The 26302-nt window shown below is 41.9% G+C and overlaps 1 protein-coding gene across 6 annotated transcripts in view; it reads left to right on the top strand.

Annotated features, from left to right (window-relative positions):
- The window catches only part of ACTN1 (actinin alpha 1), an 88623-nt gene that overhangs the window by 36644 nt on the left and 25677 nt on the right, over positions 1–26302 (top strand). For all 6 annotated transcript variants that reach the window (XM_027642151.1, XM_027642152.1, XM_027642153.1 and 3 more), the window contains exons 2-7: positions 5453–5567; positions 10706–10825; positions 18022–18108; positions 18685–18772; positions 19721–19799; positions 25774–25855. In XM_027642151.1, coding sequence (XP_027497952.1) covers positions 5453–5567; positions 10706–10825; positions 18022–18108; positions 18685–18772; positions 19721–19799; positions 25774–25855 — 571 coding nt within the window. The remainder of the gene's footprint in view (positions 1–5452; positions 5568–10705; positions 10826–18021; positions 18109–18684; positions 18773–19720; positions 19800–25773; positions 25856–26302) is intronic.

Here is a 26302-nt window from a genome sequence, read left to right as displayed (position 1 = left end):
CTGCTCTGGCTCAGTTACAGCTCCTCCAGGGCTGTTACACAAATATGGCAGTCTCCTGGCTGTGTCAGAAAGTTTACATTCACCCATGGAAAGCAGGGCTATATGGAAGAGTGATTTAGCAAGGAGAGAAGTAAAGAGCATCTGTAAAGGTCAGATAAAGCTGGAATGTCATTGCTACAACCACAAAGAGATGAAACTGCCCATCTGGGGTTTTTTTTAATATCTGTCATTTATATGGTTGTGGTAGCTTTGACATTTACATTGCTGAAATTGCTCAGCAGCTGAAGTGCCTTATGACTGTTTTCTTGCAGCAAAGAGCTCTCTAGATCTACTCTGAATGGTGTCACGGCACTGCTGCTTTCCAGGCAGAAGCATTCTTTAAACTTTAAAATGTTGACTTACTGTCCCGCTTTCTTAGGTTTCAGGAACATTGCCTGAGCCACTTTAGTTCCAGAAAGGTACCCAAATTGGAAAGGACAGCATGGACAGGAAAGGTTATTGGCTTTCAGAAACAAAAGCAAATGTTTGAGAAGTACGAAAGAGTATCAGAGAGTACATATGTGTATGCACAAGTAATACAGGTAGGTTTGCAGTTGGCAGGACTGAGGGATACCTGGAAGGAGCTAGCTGGAGATGGTATCTCATTAGAGTTTTGGCTGCAGGATCTTTAGCAGTCGCCTGGCTGTTTTTTTTTAATTAACTCATGACTGGGCAAGGGCTAATACAGTGAAGAAGCAAGGACTTTTCATATTGTGTGAGAAAAAGGAAGTCCATTCCTGTTAAAATAGGTATGCAGGTAGGCTTATAAAGGATACCCTAACAGTAAATATGCTGAGGGAGCAGAACAGTTAATCATATTTACTTGCTTTTAGTAACATTGTTATTCTTTTTATTATCTAACAGGTTATATTGTGGTAGAATATGAAGGTCCTATTGTTCATGCAGCACCCAGCATACAAATAGCAAGAGTTGATCTTTGTGTCAGAGATCTTGCTGATGAAGCTGGGGTGTTTAAAAAAAATATTTAAAAAAAGCAAGCTACAAATCATAGCTAGATGGGAGCAGGGAACATAGAGAGCAATAATGAGAAATGCATCTCCGTGTGCATGCAAACTCACATGTGCTCCTTCATCAGACATCCTCTATTGTGAACACTGAACAAGAGGCAGACCTGTGGGGGGGCCTTGGTGGTCTATGTGTCCAAAAATGAAATTAAGTATATGGAAAAATCGAAGGGCCAAGAAACACAGCTCTGTTTGCACCTCTTCTGCAGTTACCATAGAAAATTTATGGTGTGAGGCTTTTGCTGGTATGTTTTTGTGCTATTATTTAACAGTGAGTAGTTTTCCACCTCTGAAATTTCCATAAGCCTCAAGATTAACAGAGTATTTCTTTTCTTGTCTTTGGGGCAGGGAGTTAGAAGTAAGCAGGAGAATAATCTCCAGGATTCTGTGTCTGCAGACAGCAAGGAAGCAGATCTGCTGCTTCAGAACAGCTTCCCACCTGGCAGTGTATTTCTGCCCTCTGAACTGGGGTGCAACTCACCTCACCCCAGCAAATGCAGGTGGGGGTGTTGTTTTTGGTTTTTTTTCTTGCCTGGCTAATCCCAGGGCTGGACCTGCACCAGAAAGTTAGCTGGCTGCTCTTGACAGGCCTTTCCACTTTTGAAAACTTGTTTGCTGGTGACAGGCAGCACAGCAGGGCTTAGCAGCCACCCAAGCCAATTGCCAGCATTATCTGTGACTGAGGGCGTGGGGAGGAGTGGCTGTGCTGTCCAGAAGGTGGATGGGGCGAGTGGGTGGTTTCGGTAGGTTTCCTAGAATAATAAAAAGTATCCTGTGCAGATGCGTGCAGCCAAGGCAGTAAAAATGAGTCTAAACAAGACTGCCAGGACTACGAGTCTCAGCAGACAAAAAAAATTTCAGCTCTCCCTTCTCTTGCCCCCCCCTCCACTTTTCTGCTGCATTTCTCTGGGCTTCTCCTATCTATCTGTCTGTCAAATCTCTTTCCATTTTACTACTTTTAAGTAAGAAGATATTTTACCCCTGTGCAGTATATGCAGCAAATGCAACATAAAGCTGTTTTCTGATGATTGTGTTTTGATAGGATGTTGCTCTGGGTTGGTCTGTGAAGAATATAGTTTGTGAATCCCACTGCAGTTATTAGAAGTATTCATAATCCTACTTTCTTGTAAAATGGCCTAATGCATTCACACGGGGCTGCTGATGGTTGCTGTTTGCATGTGCTGTTGTGCTGCTCATGGTATTATGCTTATTGGAGTTCATGTTGAGCCTGAACGATGCCTTGAAAAAATGTCTGCACATCTGGGAGTTATCTAGTGGGAAGTGTGTGTTCTGTCTATCAACCCTTCATGATCCATGTTCTTGAAAAGCTGGGGTGTTGGTTCTTCCACTCATGGCTAATGACAATGTTTTGCAGGATTGTTTCACTGCAGCATGTCTAAGGTCATGATGAGGTGGAGATAGCTCCAACAGAGAACCTGGAGTGGTGGCTCTGTGACTTTGTTTTCCTTCAAGCCCTAGGTGACTTTTGCAGCAATAAAAATACTTTAACTGATCTAGCTATCCTGCCAGACTTTATAATAATGCAAAATTTAGAAGATTTGCATATAATTTCATCTGTGTTTATTGGAAATGTAGACCTGGTCACCCTCTTCCACTCTCAAACTGTGCAGAGGGATGCGTTGTTGAGCTCTGTTAGGATTATCAGTGATTTAAAGCAGAGCTTTCTGGTCTGCTTTGGGCTGATGGAAAACAAAACTAAAGTTGTTTCAGAGAAGTCATACAAGAAATAAAAGTGCAACCTTGTGGCCTGTGAGTTGGATCTCAGGCTTCCTTCTCAAGTCAATACAAGTTTTGTAATGTCACCCAGGACCAGGCACTACCTCTAAGTATCTTGCTTTGTCTGCTTTCCAAATATGAGAAGGAGGTTCATGGGCATCCACAATGTTTCTGATGTAACATGCTCTCATATCTTGATATATGATGATGATGTAGCATTTGAAAGCATGTATGCTCTCATTTGCCCTTCTGGAGGAGTGAAGTAACCTTGCAGCAAAAGGGAGCCAAGTAAGTTAACCTTTCTTCTTATAATACAGTTCAGGCACTAGAATGAAGAATATAGGGCCAAAAGGATGTACTTCAGGATACAGGGCCCTTTTTCAATTAAAATTGCTCTTATTTGAAAAAAAAAAAAACAAACACACCTCTTTTATTTCTCAGGGGATTAACAAGAAAAAGCAATAAAAGGTGCTTAATGTCTTACACTTCTTTTTTTCCAGACTTCCAAATCTGGGAGGAAACCAGGCCATCTTGAAAAAAGAGATCCCAGACTTTCACAATATGTGCATCTGTCTAAAGGGCCATTGCCATGAAAGTATTTACAGCTGCACTGTTATCCTGCTCTATCCCACAGTCCCAGTGGAGAGCAAGGACAGAGCACAGCAGTGGGAAGCTCGACAGCTGTTGAGCAATGCTTTTTACAAGTAAAGATTCTGCCACACTATTTATAGTCTGGCAAACTCAAATGAAAGCAGGTTAGTAGTGAAAACGCAGCTTTGATACAACTGAGAACAAGCCCTTTGCCATTCGGGGTAATGTTTCTTTTGAAATCCTGTGTGTGGTGTAAGCAGTCATGAAGTATTTTTAAATTTTTGGCATGCTATTCTTCAGTATGAGTCCTTACTTCTGTGGTTCCCCAGCAGCCTAAGACAGAATGGCTGCTGTGGTCCACTCCACCCTCCTGCTTGGCCCATGTATGCCAAATTTTCTCCTGCAGAGGCTTGTTAGACTCTGCTGAACTGTCTCCGTGCACTACTGAGCAGAAGACTAGCCTTAAGAAAGTAAACAGTTCTTTGCTGGGTCAGTGAGTTGAATTGGCTCTCAGATCACATCTGGGAGAGGGAGGGAAGAGTTTTCTTGTAGTAGCACTGAGCTTGGTTATTTTTGAGAAACCTCACCCTTCTATTTAAAGAGTGATTGAGGGGTTATCTGGTTGTACAAAGGAAAGGGTTTACTTGGTGTCCTATTCAAACACTGTGAAATGCATTTGTTAGCACTTGAACAAACTTGTCCTCTTTAAAAGACCTGGTTTCTTCGAACAGTAGTTTTGTGTCAAACAGCTTCTGCGTCTTCAAGTTTGGCTCTATGATTCTCACCTGTTTAACTCTATGCCACACAGAGGTGTCTAAGGTGTTTTATATTTGCTTCTTGTGTTTTGACCATCAACTGGCAGCACTTTTCTCTTTCAGACCCTTTCACACAGTGCTCTTTTGAGATGATCCCTACTATCCCATCTCTTGGAAGAGGCGGTCTCTCCCCTGTCAGTGCCCCACATGCCCATTGCTCAGAGCATGGGCTTACAAATTGTAACCACAGAAAATGTCATGTCATCTGTTGTGGTGGAATTAATTCCTCTCATATGAGAGATCCTTTTATCCTGACCACTTGAGGTCAGAAGGTGCTTTCAAAAAAGAGTTTTGTTTATCCTGAGTACTACTGGCTATGTTGTGGTTTGTATCTCAGTTTGTCCCACACTTCGAACTCATTTTTCCAGTGGTGGTACACAGTATCACTAATTACAGAGTGGCTGTGATTTTTATTATTGAGATGGCTGCAGTGGTGCATCTGCCCAGAGTCTCTCAAATAGTAGGAGTTTGGAGCTGTGCTAGACAGTAGTGTTGCTAAGTATTCGTTACATATATCCTTTCTAGGACCTGCACTTCTGAAATGAGTGATAATAGCGTCATTATTCAGAAAGTATTTACTCCTTCACATGATGGGGGAGGGGGAGAAGGTGGGACAGTCACAGGGAAGGGAAGTCTACTCAGCAGCTAGTGAGTGAGAATGGAGGCAGCAGGACAGACACTACTGGGATGTGGTTTATGTGGCTGAGGAGCTCAACATGTTGTCCCTTATTGTCTGTCTAAGGGTTGCAGTGTTTGCTGGGATGGAGCAGACCAGAGGCAATTGGATGTGTAAGAATGGTTCTTTTTTTTCTCAAGCACCTGTCTAGAGACAAAAAGATCTGAAATGCTGTTCTCTGTTCTCCTTCATATTATGTTAATATGTGTCATCTAACATCGCTGGAGTCCCTAGCAATCTGAGCATGCTTTAAAATAGGTTTTGAGGTATTCTAAACCAAACAGAAAATGAGAAGCCTCTCCAGAAAATCAGATGTGCTGGAACTGTAATGTGACAGTCTGACTCAGACTCTCTCTTTTATGGGAACACCTTGCAACTTCTTTGAATATTTAGAGGTGCTATCCCTTGTGGTCCATAAGGACATCGTGTGGAAAGGTGATAACCTAACAAGATTTGAACCTTTGTCATGGTACCTAGCAGCACTGCTTTGGTTGTGAACTGTTGGTTTGTTTCTGTGAAGATTACTAACTGCCTTTTTTTTTTTTCTTGCTTTCTTTCCTATGTTTTAGACATTTACAGCATGGTGTAATTCTCACCTCCGCAAGGCTGGGACACAGATTGAGAATATAGAGGAAGATTTCAGGGATGGTCTTAAACTCATGTTACTTCTGGAAGTCATTTCAGGTGAGAGAGGTTATGTGTGGTGTTCTCAAGTTCTCAAGCATCTTTGTGCTGAAATCCATCCTCCTCCTCCTCCTCCTTTCTTGCAGAATACGGACTGCAAGGGCTGTAATGCTGCAGATTTTGCTTCCTGATTCAGAACAAATTTCTCCCTAATGAATATCTGTCTCCAGCAGTGACCATTAATGTACTTTTGAAATGTACTCCAAAGCTCATGGCCTGTGCAGGCTGCCCACTGTGTTCCTGCTCCTGCCGCTCAGCTTTTCTCTGCCTGTCAGGAATGCACTGCTTCCTGTGAAGGCTCAAGCAATGGCTTTTACTGCTTGGCAGGGCTGATGAAACAGCTCTGGGAAGTGTGGGAATGCTGCACTGGCAAATCATACCAAAGCCACATGGCAGTGGGAGTACGATAGAAGTTATTTGAAGAGAGGAGTCAAACCAATAAATCTTTTGTGTTCTTCAGTTTCAGCTGTGACTGAAGTCATTCCATTCTAGTTTTAATCTGAACTCAGAAAGCTCAAGCCTTCATGGGAAAATAAAATCCCCCAGAAAAGCAAAATCTCAAAAAACTCAGTCTGAAATAAAAGCAGTGGCATGAACAAATTAGGTTGTATTTGTTTTTACTCCGAGTCACAAACGTCCCACTACTAGATGGATATCTCCCAGGGATTTTTTCATGTAAGCAGTAATCCCTTTTGATGTACTGATGAAATAAATACCTTAGTAAAGTGTCATGGGAGGCACTAAGAGAGAGTAAGACTGTATGTGTGAAACTGGGATTGTATGCTCACAGACTGTCTTTTGGTGGCTTTTGAGCCAGTTACAGCAACCCAGTGACTTGCACTCCTGACCTTGGTGCTTGTTCCAAAATGGCCATGATAGAAGCACTCAGACTGCCTTCCCTCTCTCCCTTCTTTTCTTTCCTTCCTCTTCCTCTTTGCCAGTTTCTGCAAACATGCTATCAGTATACTGTCAGTGTTTTTCAGAATTTATGAATATAGAATGAAACCTCAGGGGTTTTGCCCATTCTTGTGGTTTGGAGGAATCAGAGTTCAAAACACTATCAGAGCTTTGCGGCGTGCACATTTTTTCTGCAGTGCCTGTAAGAAATGAGGTAGCAAAGTCGTATTGGTTTTTTTTCTTTCTGTATTTAGGTACCTTTACAGAGGCAGGGCTGCAGCCTGGACACCAGGGCAGATGGGCCTTGATGGCTTACTTTCTAATCACTGGACTGGAAGAAAGGGGAGAGAAGTATGTAGAGGAGAGGGCAGATGAGGCTCAGTGCTAAAGCAGAGGGTCTCCTGTCTCACACTGCTTAATTTCCTTGCATTGTCTCCCACTCTTCCTCTCCTATTGTCCCTTTGGGAGCCCAGTGGCAGGGCCTGTCAGATCCGCCTCAGTTTGGGAAGAAGCTAGCGGCTTCCAATTGCACAGGTGGTGTGGGCAGAGCGTGTACCTATCCCAGTGCAGAGCGGCTCTGTGCCTGCAACTTGCTGCTAGATGAGTGGGCAAATGCACAGAGAGCAGCTGGGGACTGCATCCCACCAGAGACCATGGTCCTTCTCACACATAAGACTGAGCATCCTTTCCCTAGAGTCAGCAGAAGCTAGAACTAAGTTCTCCTAAGTGGCAAAAGAAGATAAATTTAGCACATTTTTTCCCCATTTATTTCTGTCATTGGCAGTTCCATTATCAGTTGTGAGCCCCACTGATCATACAGATCATATAGCTGCTGGCTGTACTAGCAGCCCTTTTGGTCTGTAGTTGGGGAAGCACCAGCCTATCTGAGGAGCAGCATGTGGGGGTCTCCTGATGTTTGGCAAGGGCTAAGGGCTTGTCTGTAAGTTCTTGCCATGGTTCCCACTCATCATCTGCCAAAAGGGTGAGTCCCTGGAAGACTATTAACCCTCTAGTTCCAGCTTCTGGCCTTGCCTTTCAGCTCTTGGCTCACACCTTCCTCTTCACATATACTGGGGAGCTGCAGAGCTGCTGATGGGAATTTGGCATGGGCAGGGTTACTCTATGAGGCTGATCTCTAACCCAGAGGATGATGGCCAGAAGAGCTTTCAGCCATGAGAGCGCTGGTCCAGGTTGGCTGAGAGCCATGCAGAGCTGAGTGCCTCCTCCACCTGGCTGTATGGATGGGATGTGTGGAAGTGAGGGAGGGAGCGCTGTCTCCCTCTGCCCCTGCTGTGGAGTGGTTGCTGCCACCCTGCCATAGTAGGAAGGATGGAGCCTGCATGAGGGAAGCTACTGGAGGCCCTATGGTGGAAGAGGGACTTTGTCACTGGGACTGTGGGAGACCTGTTTCAGGACAGACATCATGTGTGTCCTTGGGAGCACATTGCTACCAGGCAGCTAGGGCAAGTAGGAAGCAATTTTCCCATTTGATGCAGTTTCTCAAAGTTGGGAAGCAAGATCTGCAAGAGGAACATGTTTCAGTTTTAGTCAGCCTAGTACCTTCTGGCGGTGAGCTGTGCTGCTGACAGGTCCTCTTTCAGCTCCACCAGAGCCCCTTGGTTCCCCAGTCTCTGTGCACTGGCAGAAGTTCCACAGACAGTCCTGAGACTTCATTGCAGGTCCTCTGCCGCTGGAAGTAACAACTGCAGCCTCCCCTAGAAATTGCCCCAAAAGATACAATTCCGTTTTTCACCATGTGTTTCCTTCCCCAGAGAAAGCCATTTTAAAAATAATACTACAAGACTGAAAAAGGCTGAACTGACATTTAGTACTTTTAAAATAAAGTTATAAGACTCTTTCTCCCCCCCCAACAGAAGGAGGAACTAATTGAATTTTTTCCTAAATGAACTTGTAGTAAACAACTTCTATGCCAACACATCCTTGCATTGTTTAGTGCTTAAAGTACAGCCTTGGGCTAGTACATGAGAATCAGAGAATGGAAGCGAGTAGACCATTTTCATTGTCTCAGCTGGGAGAAGTACTGAGAAATAAAGCAATGATGCAAATAGCTGAAAGTAGAACATATTTCTAGCAGGCTTCCTTTTAACAGTCTGCATCATTAATAATATATGACATGGAACCAGGTGATGCTTTTTTCTGGAAAACTAAATTTGTAATAAAGTCCAAGTCTGAAGGAAATAGCTACTTGGTTTTGGAACTTCAAAAGTACACAAAAAAAGGATTCTAATCTGAGAAAGGAAGACTGCAATTTTGTAATCACCAGCACTGCTGTCAGGGGGAACAATTCTGCTCTTCCCAGCCTCAGGGAGAGCAGTTCAGCTGCTCTCCTCCTGTATTGGCATTGCACATGCGGCCACAAGGTGAATTGGATCAACTTGCTGTTCCAGCTGAAACCTAATCGCTTGTCTTTATTTTTGTTTTTGCAAGGCTGGTTTTACGGTCACATGAGCTGAAGAAAATGGTTATTTTTTAGCTGGCTCAGCCCATTTGTTGACATTTGGTAGCATAAGTCTTCTTAGGTCTATTGTAAAACTAAATGTATAAATGTCATTGTGAAACTGTCACAAAAATGCTTCAACTGTTCTTAAGAATTACTAGCATTGTCCAAGTGGAAAAATAAAGCAAGGTACCATGATGTGTACTTAAGGTTCCATTAAAGTAAAACAGATTTTTTTTAATCCTAGGATGGAGGTAGTAGCATAGAATACATTTTTTTTTACTTAAATTGCCAGACACCCATGTTACATTTTGAAAATTAATCTCATTTTATCCTTAAGCGTGAGAGCTAATGACACCAGCCTGCAGTAACCACTGAAACATTTCTATAGGATTTTAATTTCCAGCATTTTTTTTCTTGTAGGGCATGGTTATGAAGATAATATTTTTTCTCTGTTTTAGCTTTTCCTCACACCTGTGTTGGGAAACAAGCCAAGTACTTTTCTTTCTCACACTTAAGCATTGAATAAAGGTTTTGAGTTAGCAGGCATTGGCTTCAATATTCAGTTCAAGATACAGCAGGAGACTTTTGGAACTGAGTAGGTCAGGTGAAAAATTACTTGCCTAGACTTGCCTATTTGATCTCTTTTTAATTATAACTTTTTTTTTCCCTAAAGTGCAAAACATACTTGGATTTTCTTTAGATCGTTTTGTATTCTGGAGCTTGTGATCTGAAAGTGGACATTTGTTCATTCTTGGTGTTGTGTGTCACACACAGATGATTCCTGATATCGCATCTAATTATATTTCTAATTGAAGTTCCTTTGAAAAGTCCACCTGTCCATCCAAGCTTTAATTTGCTTACTCTGAGTGTTGAGTTATTGTTAGTAAAAGTAGACTGTGAGCATAATTACAGGCAGCCTATCAGGAAGGACATGATTGCACTTAATGCAACTCTTTCAAATAAATACAACTCTTTCAAATAAATAAAGACTTTTCCAAGTCTTTCAGCTTTGTTGCAGTCAGGAACTGTTGTTATCCTAAGACTGATTTCTGTCAGAGATTAACCTGCTCTTACCTCAGGGGTAGGCTGCTTCCTTCTCTGTGCCTCATTATAAACATTTAAAATGAATGACTGTGTAAGAGAGCTTGTATACAGTTACAAATACATCAAACTTAATGGAAAGGAGTTGAGATGACAGTCCTGACAGTTATAAAGCCTCTTGCCAAAGAATTATTTTATTTCCTGAAAGAGAGGCAGTTTTGGCCGTTCAGTGTCGAGACCAGAGAGGTAGGAGGTCTGTTTCTTGGATGGGGGTAAGAAAAGGCAAGCTATAAGATCACTCTCATATTTAACTGTTGGGACTTCCATGGAGAGATTTGCCTTGTAAATTGGATGTTGCAAATGCTGGAGGAGACCTCCTCACTTGCCTTTGTCAGGGAGGGAAATTTGTGCTGTTTCCAAGCATCCTCCTCATCTGTGGTTCATGGAGGTTCTACTGCCTAGCTCAGTGGGGTTTCAGCTGACCTTTTCACCGCTGATACAAACCTGCTCTGAAAAGGTGAGGTTCTGACAGGTTCTCTGTTACTAACTTATATCTGATACAACAAAAGGTACTTTTCTGTCTTTCTGGGGCTGTCCTGGGCTGTGAGTGGGGCTGTCCTGAAAGGATGCTCTCTGCCTGGCTGAGCCATGGGAGCCACCAGCGTGGGAAACACTCACCAGGGAAAAACAGGTTCAGAATTGTTTTGTAACACTTTTTTTTTTCCTCTTTTCTTATTAGGTGAACGTTTGGCTAAGCCTGAAAGAGGCAAAATGCGAGTGCACAAAATATCCAATGTGAACAAGGCCTTGGATTTCATTGCCAGCAAAGGAGTCAAACTAGTATCTATTGGAGCAGAAGGTAAGGAAACCAGCTGGTTTGTCTGGGCCCAAGCTATGCTTAGTCATTGTCTTTCTTATTGGCTGCATGTCATTTCCCTTTGCACCTCCCTAGCCCTACCGTGTTCTTGTAGAATAAGCCATCGAGTTAAAAATGGGATATAGTAGGCCTTTACTCTGGATTTAAATCCTGCCTTCACACCAGACTGCTAAACCTGATTCCCACTTGGGCTTATGGATCAGGTCCTCCTGCTTTTCTTCTGGTTTTCGTGAGTTAAGGAAAACTTTGGGCAGTGGCAGAAACAAAGTAATTGAGATATTTCTTTCTCAAATGAAGAAAAGTCTCAACTGAAGCATAGCAGAAGGAAAGTATTTAGCTAGTTGCAGAGCTGCTGGGGAAGATCACCTGTTGCTGTAGGACACTGCATGGGTCAAAGCCAGGTGCAGTCCCCAGCACAGGACAAAGACCTCAGAGATTCCAATTTTCAGAGCTTCCAGTCTTCTTTTTGTGCACCCCAGAAAGCTGGGTGCTTGAGGCCTGTGTGTTGTTGTGTAGAGATCATTGTGGGCAGCACCAAGGGATGCCCCCAAGAAGAACTTGTGGATCATGCAGAAAGCAGACAGCAGGCAGTTGTGTAGGAGTTTTGTCTTTTTAGCAAAGATGGTGGGTGTTTTGCAGATATGTCACCCAAGACCCAGAAGGGCTTGCAGGTTTTCCTGACATTTGTTTTGCTTTGTTCTGGATCTGTGTGTAAATGCTGCCTATGGACTCTGGTTGTTACTTGCTGTGGAAACACTCTGCTTCTATGGTATTTCTAGGTTTGTATTTACAGTGACCATGGAAAATGAGGGAGGTTTGTTATCTCCACCTTGCAGATGGAAATACATGGTTTCTTTAGGGAAATTCATGACACAACCAGGAAATGAGCCCACGATACTGTTCTGGATGAGCACTCCTCCTTTGGGAGGGTCCTGGAGCTACAGGGCTGAGCCCTGCCTGTTCTCAGCTCATGAGGTCAGTGCAGTCTCAGTGTGCTGTCACCAATTTTGACCTTTCAGGCATGCTCTTGGGGCATGTCCAAGACATGTACCCACTCTATGGTTCACTTGTTCCATGTCAGATCAGGCAGAATACCTCTGCCACTGCAGGTGCTTTTGTTTATCTTACCTCAACATGCTGCTTTAAATTCATGGAGACTTTGGAATAATTTGGAACTAGTGTCTAGGGACATTGCAGACACCTCTTTACTGTGTTGGGTGTAGAAGAGCAAAATATAAGAGGTGAATGGCTGAATGATATTGATATTTTCCATGCAAAACTTTTCTTCAGATTTCTTAGCTTTTCCAATGGTAGCACCTTGAGGCTATTTTTGGCCTTGATTATTGCTTATGTAGCACAAATATCTATCTAAGGTAATTTTGCCTTTAAAAAAAGACTGATGTGTCCAGTGTCTGATACAATAGTCCATATCTATGTGGGACCCTTTTCAAGCTAGAAGTTGGACCTGGAGCGAGAGGTCTTCCACCTTTAGACAGCTCCTGTTGTCATTTGGATCTCAGACAGACATTTGAATCCTTCTGGGAGTCTAAAGCATGTGCAAAGTTTACCTTTCTTTCCTTTTTTATTCTATTTTATTCTATTCCCCTTTTTTATTTTCCTGATTCTACGCTCCCTGGCACTAGTTTGTCTTTTCCTCTTTTTCCACTGGATTTTATTTTTGCTCTCTACTCCTTAGTCAACTGTGACTGTACCCTCAGAGCACCTAGAAATTATTTGCAAGTAAAATGATCTCTGACCAAAGATCACTAGGGCCCAGTTATTCAGTATGGATTTGTAGCAGTTACCCTGTTCAGAAATAGACTCTGAGGTGCCATTTTGAGACAGAAGTATGTTTCATATCAGTCTGAATGGTGATCCTGTCCTCCCCTGCCAAATATTTCCTGGCTTTCCTTTGTCCTGTTTCCCATGTGGCTACATGGTGAATACACATGGGTTTCTTTATACTACCAAAAGTAGCATGGCACTGAAGTTTAGACTAAGGGTTAACTTTGATTTTTATAGAGAGTGCTTGGCCCCGTGCTGTGATGCCAGCTCAGGACATGTAAGTGTCATCACATCATGGACTCCCCAAGCCCGGTGCTTGCCCTGCACACAGACTGAGCCCAGGCCACTCTGGTTGTCAGCAAGAAATATAACCTGGTGCAGGGGCTTCTGCCCAGCCCATCTAGGTCTTTGGTGTACAGTAAATTGCACATCAGCTATAAAAATAGACTTTTACTTTGGAGAGCACAGCAGGTAATTCTGTCCGCAGAAGGGATTATAAACCTTCCTGGAACATAAATTTTAAGGACTTACTTTCAGACTTTTAGAAGACATCATGCAGCAGCAAGCTAGAAGATCAAAACCAATGAGTCAGTCATAACTCTGCACCAAGAAAATGAGCTGTAGATGCCTCAGTCAGGTTGGACTGATCTAGGAAGTTTTCTAGGTGGCTTTTCTCCCAGAGGAGAAAACCACCATCCAGCAGCAGTGTCGTGGTACTGGCTAGGACAGCACACTGCTTACCCTAGGGTGTCTTGCTCCATCTCTGGGTATCTGCTGGGCAGCAAGGTCCTGTGTGAAGGTCCTGTATCTGCAGGCCAGCTGTAGTTCTCTGCACACATTGGCCACCAATGTCCTGGCTTCTATTTATTCATTTATTTCTTTGTATTTTATTCTAAACACTGTTAACCAGAGTCCATAGAATTGAAGTAGTTCTAGCATTCAGCAGATAAGTGTAAATCTGGATCAAGGAAGACACTAACCTGGTGCAGCTTCCAAATGGTTTTCATCTGCTTTGAAATCTCACTGTCATCTGACACCTCAGAAGCCTTCTTTTGATGTGATAGATTCCATTGTAATGTCAAATGATCCTGGTATTTAACAGATTGAATAGGTCAAGTATGTGACCCTAAAACTTGTTTTATTTTTAATCTGTATAGAAAGTTGCTGCTTTCTTAAAAAGATCTGGTTCCCTTCAACATACAGATAACTTTGAATGAACTGATCCCTATTCTCACCTGTGAAAGTGAAAGGAAAAATAAAACTTAGAGATTTCAACATTGCTATCTGAGCAAAACATCTACTGAAGCACCAGGCAGTGCAAGCAGACACAGTGGAAAGTGGGGGAAAATAGGGTCCCTCCATGTCAGTGAGTGAAACACAGCATTGTATTTGTCCCTATGTCCTGTCCACTCACAGTTAGGGACTCCAGAGGTACACCCTTAACAACAATGCCAGCTATCTGTCCTAAATCTGACTGAACTATCATTAGCAACTTGCTTTCTGAAGATAGGGTCATGGATACTTGTTAGGATAAACAAAATGCAGAACAACCTTTATTTACGTCACCGTTGTTGTTCTATGTCTCCAATTCCCAGATGATAATGCTATCCTGCCAGTTGTTCATACCCTGCAACAACTTCTCTCCGTGGGTAACCAGAGGCTGTGCTCTCATGGGCAGCTCAGAAGTAGCTGTTTCTATATCGTGTTCTGCTTCTAACTACCCAGGCCATGGCAGAAAAGTAATCTTAATAATCTTTGCATTTTTCAAAATGAGTTCGTGCATTTAAAAAAGGTGGTGGCATTTTAAAAGGCACATCTCTATAGCCAGCCAGTCTTCTTTCCTGGGGGCTGGATATTTGTCAGATCCTTAACTGGTTGTCAAAAAAGTGGATGAGAGTACTGTAGTTTTTACATACTTAGTTCATGTTATTTGGTACAGTAATGGGAGGTAGGTGGAAGCATATTCACTGACACAAAAAATTTCCTTCCAGTGGACACAGATGCCTCACCAGCTTTAGCCAGCAACTGATCAACCCCCAGGTTGAATGTAAATCACATTAATAATATGTGCTTGCTGCTGCTGTTCAGACAACAGCTGCTAGTGGTGGAGGAAGTGCAGACGGTGCTTGCAGAGATCCTGCCTAGGAAGAGCACTTGGAAAGCGCAGTCAGGCAGAAGATACTGTCTGATTGCTAGCCTTTTAATATGTGAATTGCTCTCACATTACTGAGCATTCCTTATATCAGCAGGGAACAAACACAGTATCTTTAATTAAACATTATATTGTTCTAGCTTTGTAGTGTTACATTCAACTTTTTAACACTTCCTGTGGAGTTTCTTTTTCTTCATCACCAGGAAGCAGAAAGCCTCATGCAAACCTGTTTTGCAACCACGTTTTTCACTTCTGTTTCTTGGCCATATTCCACTATATTAGAAAGAAACTGGCAGCAGCTGAAGAGTGCTGAAGGGATCCTCAAGGAAAAGGGGGTTAGCATTGGAGAATGCAGGGGTGGAAAACCAAGTAAGTGAGGGCCAGAGAGCATAAGGCCTTTCTGATCAGGCTGCCTGACTGTAATCAGGTTGCCAGGAGTTTTCTAGCACTAGAAATAAAAAATGCTTGCCTGCTTCCAACAAATAATAAAAATTCTGTCAACTCTATTTAAAAGAGAGAAAAAGAAAAAGACTGGGGATTGTGTGGCTTGTTAAATGTGCATCCTGGGATGAATCACTCAGTAATCTCACTGACATCAGTATCTGCTTGGTAGGTGGTGAATTTTCTCTATATCAAGAAAAAGAAAATGATATATAGAGATGAAGCAGTAGAAATACTCTGTATTTCTTCCAGAGCAGCTTTGTTTTGGTTCACTGCTAAGGAATAATCGGATGGGATCAGGGAGTACATCTTTCTTTTTAAATGAGTAATGTAGTGAAGAAGACTGGGGAAGAAGGGGTGCTTCCACCTTAACTCCACCAACTAACTTTATAAAACTGGAATTTGACAATGTAACCAGAGCAGAGTGCTGAGTTCTTATGCCACATTAGCAACTTAGAGCTGTCTGGTTTTATGTAAGTGTCTTGACCTTTATTTCTAATTAAAATCCATGGAACAGTAATATTAATTACCTGTTTCAGCTCACTGATTGATTTATTAGTGTTCATGAAGCGTTTTCAGCATTAAAGTATTGTCATCAGATTTTAATATAGCCCATTAAAATAGAGAGCTCTATTTAGTTTCAGATCTTAAATATATCCTAGGGGAGTCTTGCCAACTGCTGTGGTTTTTAAAAGCATTGGGTTTTTTGCTTTTTGAAAATCCCCACAAAGATCTATCACATGAACGAAACAAGCAAGCTGAAAACATAGATGCTTTCTTATATATTTTAGCTGCAGTATCTCAAGTATCTGTAACAATAGTAAGGATTTTCCTTTAAGTTGATTGCAGTGCTTTTTTTGTAGGGGCAAAAAATGCAGGAAGTGCAGAACTGAGTACACTTGCCATCATATGGCATTTTCTTGCATCAGCCTAGCAGACAACCCCCCTGACCCTAAAATGCCTGTAAAAAATTAATTTGTGAGAAAACTGTCAACAGGCCAGCGTAGTTTTTTCATGCCAGCAGCAGTAACTGTAGTTCTTTTGTACTGCATGAAAAGTTGTCGGCTGTTTAATTCTGGGCAAACTGATGCCCCACCAAGGTATGTATGTGTACTCTGAAGTGCAGAAAGGAGCAAACACGGGTTTACTGGTGTAAAACAAGCCACATGTCTTGTTTTCTATCTTTTACATCTGTAAATCCCTAAAGGAGGTTTATGTCAAAGGACAGGAGCTTATAATTCTAATTTACACTGTAAGTCGTGTGACATGTATCAGTAAGTACAAGCCTTCAGGAATTTGGACCAGGTGGACATGGTACCTAAAAAGATGTGTTTGGGGTATGTGCTGCTTGTCTGTTGGTTTTGAATACAATGAGACTCACATTTTGAGGTTTTTTCATAAGAAGAAAAGGAAGGGGTATTTTTAACAACTTAAAAGGAAAAATTCAAATATTGTTTCTTTTGTGTCAGGATCCAGACAGGTGGCAGTTGCCTATACTGCAACTTCCTACCTGTCCCAGAACACAATTTGTTGCTGCTAGGCAGCTTTATGGAAGCAGTGGCACAGAGGTGTTTACAGGAGTACAAAAGGTTTCTGACAGCCTTCTCGGGACTTGAATTATTCTACCTCCAAAGAGTGGGTTAATTCTTGCCATTTTCTTGCTGAAAATACTCTTAACTTGTCAGTTATTTGAGAAAGGTCCTGCAATGCAGGAACCTGCTAGAGAATGAGTAGGAGGAGGCAGCTCAGCTAGTTTCACTATCCAGGAATGTGAAGGCTGTAAATTCTGTAACGTGTATATATATATCTCTCTATGAAATTTTTGTAGATGCTGAGTATCAGCACTTGAGACCCATCTGCTCACTGTTTGGACCGTTTGGCTCTAGTCTATACATGGTGGAAGCCCCTTTCTGGGCCAGCATTGGCCCAAATGCCTCCCACCAGGACCTTGATCCCCATCCTAAACAGACTCTACCTCACACACGCAAGCAGTCACCTTCTAAAAGCTCCAAGTTGTTGACCCTTGCTCATTTATATTGTGGAGTCCAGTGAGCAATAAATCACAATCTGCTTAACATCATAGTTTGTTATGGTCTGTGCAGACTGGTCAGCAGGAGTCTTTGCTTCCACTTCCAGCAGGATGCGTGTACTTTGAGAAATGCTCTGTTGTGTCTTTGGCAGTTACAAGACTGAAAGAAGTCCTATACAGGCAGTCTGATGTATTTAGGCTTGTTTGAAATGGCAAATGTTTAGGCCTGCTTGAAATTAAAATATTGATGTTACATGGTTTTCTTAGTGGTATCTTGTTCACAGGACAAAACTAGCTGTCAGAGCTCATCTGCACTGGGAAGTCTTACTGGTTCTTCTGGTATAATTATGCTTGGGCAGTTATATAGGTGACTTGGAGTAGACATAGGAGAGTAAGAGAAGGAAGGCGCTTTTTTTTCCCTCAGTTTGGCTTCTATGACTTCCAAGGGATTGTAATTAAACCTGAACGAGGTGTTTTTAGGCCCCTGTGGGAAATTACACTGGTCTAAATTGGTCCTTATTCCTGATCTTTAGGATCATCTGTGTCTGTTTTATTCTCAGTATTATACTGCAAGAGAAATAGTCTGAGTACTGGGTACTGAGCTGTACCAGCAGAACATCTGGGAAGGCAAGGAAAAAAGGTTTTTAACAGGAATGCCAGTTCTCCCATCTGCAAAAAGAAATGCTCCCCAATGCTCCTGTTTTACAAGGATTTGTATTTGCAGCTTGATGTCTTCTATTTCTTCTCTTTCTACCTTCTTTTTTCCCATAGAAATTGTGGATGGCAATGTTAAAATGACCCTTGGAATGATCTGGACCATCATCCTTCGTTTTGCCATTCAGGATATCTCAGTTGAAGGTAAATTTTAGTTCTTTCCAGCCAGTGTTCAATAATGAACAACTAAATGGCTTTGCTACTTAAAAGGCCCAAAATGTGCTCTTAAGTGAGTCACTGAAAGATTCTAGGAAGCTACCCTTCCCACGCTGCCTTGTCATCTCAGTGACATTTATGACCAGGTTCAGGTATACTGAGAAGAGTTTTTCACATCCTTCTCTTACAAGAGATTTCAAGGGTAGCTCAAAAGGATGGCTAAGCCTGAAAACCAACTTTAATATTGGAATCTGTTGGATTTCTTGCAGGCTGATTCAGGCACTAGCACTGAAAATGGACCTATCTCATAGAAGTCCTACAAGACTCTCTTGTCTCAAAAGGCTATCTCTATATTACTGAAACTCATTAAGAAAATAATAGTAACAAAGCTATCCCAGTAGACTCTTCCAAACAAGAAATTTTCTGACAAGTGAAATTAAATAAAGCAGAATTCAGTGCAGTCTCTACCAAAGAGAAGTTGATGATTGTTTTCTAGCATATACTCCAGAGGCTCCTGTTTTCTAAGAAAATGTGTTCATTGCTGTGTTTTCTTTCTTTCACCAGAAACATCTGCTAAAGAAGGACTTTTGTTATGGTGTCAGAGGAAGACAGCCCCCTACAAAAATGTAAACATCCAGAACTTCCATATCAGGTGAGTCACAAGCAAGAACTTAGCTTTACAATCTCTGTTATTTTCCTATATCTCTCAGTATATTCAACAGTGTTCTTGACAGACCTCCCAAGGCAATGCATATGTGCATTACATAGTAACAGTGTAGTCCAGAGAGATGCCTAGGAAATTAAAGGCAGAGATTCTAAGAGGATCCAAGTACCTATATCCCAATTCCTCATTCTGGTTACTATTGCTGCTTTCATTAAATTCTTCAGACCATTGGGTCCTCTGAGAGCAGTGTATGTGCTGTGGGCTAAGCAAGAGAGTGTTTGCACTGTGAAAACTCAAAACACCTTAGGAACCAAGAAAAAAGGACTGCACCCAGAGCTTTTGTAGTATGGGAGAGTTGGGAAGGCATAAGAGGTTTTCTTGCTCTGGTCTTTAGTATTTCCAAACTGGCAGATGTTCCAGTGAATATTCTGCATAATAGTGCTTTCCCAGCACATCTTGGAGAGTTGAATATATATGAATCATAAATGTAAAGCGCTTTTAAGAGCTTAACTGCCATCCATGCTAGCCAGTACTGCAGTGGAGCTAGCTGTGGACATTTGCCCTTTCCCTAAGGAATGCATTTAATTCCTTCTTTAGGGCTTGTGTCTACACCTTTTTTCAACCCTGAACTCTATACCTGTCCTCACATGCTCCACAAGATATGCACAGAGATTTCAGCACAGAGAACTGCCAAAAAGGAAGTGTCAATTCAATGGGCAAGTCCTAATCACAGTGGATTTTTGTAGGGACCGAAAGGAATCTTTGTTGTAGTCTCATGCACATACAAGACAATCCCTCCTTCCCAGCACTTACAGAAGCACTGTTACTTAGAAACTAAACCAGAATCAGTTGTCCCAATGCCTTCCCTCATGCTCATCACTGTGTGTCTCCCTGGCTGAGCAGTGTTCATTTTTCTCTCTTCTGTCTCTCTTGTAGTTGGAAGGATGGCCTTGGTTTCTGTGCTTTAATTCATAGACACCGTCCAGAGCTCATTGACTACGGGAAGCTACGAAAGGTACAACTCAATTTGTTTGTCAGAACAGATGCTTGGCTCCTTGGAAGTAAAGAGGGAGAAGAATTAGCTTGATAAACATAATTGGAGAGTTTCAGCACAAGCTGGCAGTTGCAGGACTGGGGGGGAGGAAGGAGGGATGAATCAGTACATTCAGGCTTCTTAGTGAAGCATGAACTTAATGAGCTTCCTGCTTGACTTTCCCTGCTTTCAGACTGCCTTGTGTGAGACACACATGCCCCAATCCCAGCTGATGAGCAAAAGCTGGCAAACTCAGTAACACCAAGTGTGAGACTAGTTCTGTCCTAATGTCACAGACTAGTGAGTCAAATCAGACTTAAAATTTCTGTGACCAGTTGGATAGAAACCAGTTACCTGTGTTCAAGTGCAATAGCTCATTGAAAAGTTTGTGTCCCCTCACTGGACACTTATCACATGCTTCCAACTTAGCACTGAGTCATCTGCAGTAGTAGGCTTCTCCTAGCATGTAGGTACCAGGTGCCAGAAATACATTTGTCACAAAACTCAATTTTACTTTAAAACTGCCACTGGTAACATGATATCAAGCTGCTCCAAAGTTTGCTTCCAGTGTTTTTGGGAGACAAGATTGTTAAGTGGATGATGAGAATAACCATTCAGTGGTTTGTGCTTCTAGCAGTGTTCTTGACCCAGCAATGCAATGGAAGATCAAACTGGATTCTTATCCTGCAGTATGCTAAGATCCAGTTTCACTGTATCTGCGTGCACGTGGAATGAAATGTCACCAAGAGCATAATTCATGTGTCGTTACTGGGTTAACACAAAAAGTTTGTCCATCAGATCTCATGGGCTGGGTGTTATAAATGTGTACATGTTAGCTAGAGAAATAAACATAGAAGCTCATCACCAGTAGATCTGGGCTCTTTGATCACTGTGAGAATTGACAAAATGTAAATGACCTAATCAAATTAGCTGCATCCTTGAGGCAATGAATTGTACAATGCCTGATCTGCTTTTCAATAACCTTTTAGATCTTTACTCTCTTGCAGAGCAGTTAATTATATTATCTGATCAGTTTTAGTGTCTGGAGTCAGCATATGGTGAATAAATGGGGGGGGTGGGGTGGACTGTACCTGTTTGCATAAACAACAGCAATAAAAGAAGGAATTATTAGAGTGACATTTTCAGTGCCCAGTCTTGGGAAAATAAAGCAGCTGAGCAATGTGTGTCTGGCAAACCCAGCCAGCTAAATGCTACGGTGCTCTCTGTTATCAAAAAAGCCCTAAGCCAAACCCAAGTGAAAACAGAGTAAAGGAAAGTGAGTTATTTGGTTGTATTACTTGCAGGCTTTTTAAGGTGAAAGGTAGAGAGATTGTTCTAACCAAATTTAATGTACATGGGAAGAGATTTCTCCTACTTGGAGTAAGGTTAAAGGAAACCACCATCTTTTGATCTCTGCTTGCTTTTGATCCCATCCTTCATCAGGTTCCCTCTGCCTTCCTACAGTCTTCTCACTCTTTCTGTATCATTTTTATTGTTGTTCTGCCTCAATTACTCCAAAGGCACGAGATTAAATGTATGTTAGAGAACTCTATAACAGCTGAAATCTGTTGTAGATAAATCTGGGAAGAACTTAGCTCAAAGCGTAGCCTTTAGTTCTGGCAATTCGTGTGTGCTGAAGGGAAGTTGCGTTTTTTTATGCTAGATCTTTGAAAAGCATTTGTGGAATGTATAAACATGGAAAAGGCTGCTGAGAAGCAGCCATTACAGTGGGTGGTAGATTAGAGATCCACCTCAAGTTCTTTTCCAAGTCTAGGGAGCAATTATTGGCGTCTCAATTGCGCCTTTGGCAATGCTATGTGTGTTTCTGTGTACACACACACACAACACACACACACACACACACAGGTACAAGATAGGTGAAATCGGTCCAACCTTCTCACAGTTCTGCATTTTACCTCCTGTCTGGGCAGTGTTCTTTTGCATTTTTAGTGTTTTCTGCTCTTTCACAGAGGCTGTGTCTATGCTACCAACCCTGTATTAGCAGTGTGTGCCTGCAAAAGGTAGCCAATGGAATAGCTCCATGTCTTCTTCCCAAAATTTAGCCACTTATTCTGTCAGCATTGTTTTGTATTGAGTTTGTTCCTAGCTATTTTTCCTAGTCTAACTATATTAGCAGAACAAGCACAATTCTTTTCTGCATATGTGCACTGCCTAGGTAAAGTTACTTGTATGGTCTAGGACTCAAAATAAAAGGTGCAAGTCCACCCAGCTTGGTGTCAGTGATTCCCTGACACCACAGCTTATTTAGTTAGATAGTTTCAGTTCAGTGCAGGCCTGTCTGCTGTTATTCAGCTCACATAAGATAAGGTCTCACGATTCAGCTCACGGTTTGCCAAATGAGGGGTATGCAGAAGATGGGATTTCCCTTCCTCCTTTTACCCCTGACTGTAGCTCAATCATGAGCCATATCTAAGATATTTTATCAAGTATGATGACTGATGGCTGTGACACCTCCTCATGTACCACAGTCTGCTTAGAACAGTGTACTGCTGTGTTGTATGCATTTATTACAAATCTTCCTGAAAACATGAGTTTTGGATTTCTTTCCTAGTGTCTTCAAATCTAGCAGATATAGTAAGTGCTTGCTTTCTCTCAATTTTCCTCCCCCTCCGTCTCCTTTCCTGATTGCTAGGTAATAGAAGATGTTTTTTATGTCACACTGCAATAATTGCCATAGCAACCTTGTGTGCTGCAAGGATTTGGAAATAACTGGAGGAAGAGAGAAGAGTCCCTATGTCAGTTAGGGTTGTGGCGAAAAATGAAGACCTGTGATAGTCTTTAGTCAGCAAAAGCAGAGAATGTGCCAGGTCGGCATCTGTTTAGGGCAGGTTTGCTGTCTACCACCATTGAAACAAAGTAATTCCTCCATGGTAAAACTGCACATTTCCTCGTGGCTAGCCCAGCTAGAGCCTGGCAAGTTACTGTTCCTGTTTGTGCTTCTACGATTGCTACGGTCATGTAAATGAAATGACAACCAAGGCACCTCTGCAGAACCTCATCTGGGTCAGTGCCCTTTTGGGTGTGTATTTCAGCTGTGGAAGGAATTAGGGGACAGGTGACTTGGCCTTTGGGTCCCTAAAGTGTGCCTGCAGCCATGGTGCTGCAGTGCAAGACTTGGAGCTGCCTGGCCGGTCTTTATTATTTTATCCTTTTTCATCGCTGTCAGCTGAAATAGGTGATTTGAAATAAATTCAATGGGAACTGACAGTGGTGGAGTCTGGAGGAATTTCATAGGACTTAAGACCCTGTTGTAGTCTTGGACAAGCCCTGGGGAAACTCTGTCACTTGCATGAAAAAGTATCACTTTTGTGATGAGCAGCTCTACTGTCCTTGAGGGGTGAAGCTTTTCTACAGGGAACAGGGTCTTACTTGGGTTTAGCTCTCTGCTTGTCTCACAGCTAGTCTTGGACTTAGATAGCTTGCTTTAAGTATTGCAATCTTTAGTTTCATTCTGCAAGAGACATTGTGATCAAACACCTTTCTTCCATATGAAGTAGAAATGTACTGGCTTTCTCTAGGTGAGTCTCCACTTTCCCACATTTTAAGACTTCCAGCCCTTCCTTTGGGACTGCCCAAGCCCAGTAAGTTTTCCCATCAGGAAACCTCTCCCAGCTTCCAGCTTAAAATTTCTTTTTAACCTTTGGCAACATTGCTCCTGGTGTTGTTACTTGCAAACTGATAGGAAAGCTATCTGCAGTGAGTTTGCTCCTCCCTTTCCTCCAGAAGAGGCTGACAGATCTCCAGGCATCTCATTCAGATGGATCTGTGCTAAGGAAGGATTTGTGTTAATACTAAACAGTCTATAAGGATGTTAGCAACCCCGTGGTTGTCATGGTCAGCATAGGTTGAAATTTGTTACACAGTGGTGACACGTAGAAGATGGCATGTGTGCTAGGGGGAAGACTGTCAAGGGAGCTGCCACTTGGTATTTCTGGATGCTCCTGCACTTGAGTGAAAGAAATGCTGTTAATTTTTCTTCCTAAATGGAGGACCTGTCTACACAGAGTGAACAAGCTATGTTATATACCAGCTAGTCTTACCTCCTCAAATAGGGCTTTTGGTTACCCTTTGGCTCCACAGCAGGCACAGAAGACAAGTAGGTTGAAGTTGAAATGGTACCAGCCTCTAATTCCATGGCATAGGGTGGTTCCTTGTGGCTGGTGGATAGTAAAAATCCACTGCCTGTACCACTGCTAAGCTCCAAAGAGGTGGATATAGATATATCTGATGTAGTCATCATTGAAGTGTATTATATAGGAATAAAGTACTGTTTGAGACTGTTACCGTGTGTGATAGCTGCTGGCTTCATCACAGCATGCCTATGCAACATTTCCTTGCTTAATATTGATTTGTTCCAGTGGACTAAATACAGATCACTGGTCACGTCTGTTTTCATGGCCTCTGTGTGTGATTTACTGTTGTAGGTGAAACAATGCTCTCTACTGAAGATATCCACCTGAAGGAATATGATGCTGACATGAGATGCCAGCTTAATAAATGCATTGATTCCTACAAAAATCCTGTAGGAAACTGCCTTTCAGAACAGCTCAGTTTCCTAGCTCATGAAGGCTGTCATCTGAGGACTACATAATGGCCAGTGCCATAAAGGAAGTTTTATACATGCCCATACCCTGTCTGCCCAAGCCTGCCTAGCTTCATCTTTCCTACTGGGTGGATTCAAAGGAAACTGCCTGTTGATTAGAGTTCAGGCACAGCTTAATCTTCCAAGTCAATGCAATAAGCAAAGGCACATGATCTCAAATAGAAAATAAACAGAACATGGATGCCACTCTAGAAGAAGGCAAAATAATTATACTTCTTATTTCCTAATTTTTTATGTGGTCTCAGTGTAAATGGCACAAATGACAATATGGAGAGTACCACCCCATCTTTCCTCTCTGCCAAAAGACACCAAAAAGTGTCTAAACATTAACAGTTTGCGCACAACTTTTCATCCAGCAGAAGCCACATGTTTCAACAGTAGAAACTGATATTTCAAATGTTATTTGTCACCCATGAAGTGGATTGATTCTTCAAAATAATTATCATAGTTATTCAGGAATATAGGAACAGGCTTGTATAAGGATCTCATACGGGTTGGCAGGTGTCTTATTGCTGATTATGTTTGAATACTGGAAACAATTTGCAGAGCTCTTTCACTTCCAGTGACATTGGTGTTTCATGTTCTCTTGTGTGGCTCTTTAAAATCTACTTACCTTTGTGATGTTACTCATGATCATAAGTCACATTTAACTGTGTTTAGGATTTGATTACTGTGTATTGATGTCTGTATCTGAAGTGTACCCTGCCATAATAGAAGGTTTATATAGAGAGGAATAGAAGTGTACTAAGGAAATTACAAGTCCTGTGCAGGAGGAAAAGCAATACCAGAGGCAAAATGGGTACTTTTATATGTATTTATTTTGTAGAGATTTGTTAAAACATTTCTCTTCCTCCCACTCAAGTGGTGTTCAACAAACTGTACACTAGCTAAGGACAGAACCCGTTGCAGATGTTGCATTACTATTTTAGTATTGCTTAGATGTTTTAACAGATATACTACTCTGCAGTTCTTTAAAATGGAAGTTGCAAGCCTAATATAAACATGAGATGTAAATGTGAGATATGGTCTCATCATTTACTGTCAGTATGATGTGAAGCTAATTTTACTTCAAACTATGTTCGAAACAAAATGTATTATTCCTTCTTGTTGCAAGTACATAGACTGTATGTTAATTATCCTGTCATGAATCTCCAGGCTCTGCTTTCAAAAGAAAACTAATTATTTCATCCTGCTACATGAGGCTTCACACATAATTTTGTCTGGACAGCACAGTTACCTCAACCAAACCAAGCATAATAGCTCTTTTTGAGAGAAACACTGTATACCTTCTTATAAGTTGATGCTGATGCTCTGCTTCTGTTTCTTTCCCAGGATGATCCTCTCACTAATCTAAACACAGCTTTTGATGTGGCTGAGAAATATCTGGATATTCCCAAGATGCTGGATGCGGAAGGTAAAGTAGAACCCAATGGCTTTTAACTTGCTTTTCTCAAGAAATTTTCCACTCTTCTAGGTGGACTTCTTTTGTATGAGAATTCAGTAACCTCTGAATGCTCCCTCCATGACGATGTAGTAAATGTATAGGGAAAAAACTACTATGGAATAGTGAGTCACATGTTCTGCTTCCCTCTTCCTCCTGTACCCCTCAGTCTTTTGAGTCTGGCATGGAGATCTTAACATGGGGTTGATGTGCTAGGCAGAGATGAGTAACACCTGGCTATATAGTCTGCTGACTGAAGAATCAGGTCAAATAAGGAGTTAATGTATGGTGTAGGACTGTGTTCTTTTTGCTCCAGATTTTTTTTCTGGGGCTCTTTCTGACATTGCTGGTGCTCTTCCTTTTGAGGGCATGATATTATTATTATTATTATTATTATTATTATTATTATTATTATTATTA

Source organism: Corapipo altera, unplaced genomic scaffold (genome assembly GCF_003945725.1).
Source record: "Corapipo altera isolate COAL_440 unplaced genomic scaffold, ASM394572v1 23b, whole genome shotgun sequence".
In the NCBI taxonomy this organism is placed as follows: Eukaryota; Metazoa; Chordata; class Aves; order Passeriformes; family Pipridae; genus Corapipo; species Corapipo altera.
This window is presented reverse-complemented; position numbering and strand designations above follow the sequence as displayed.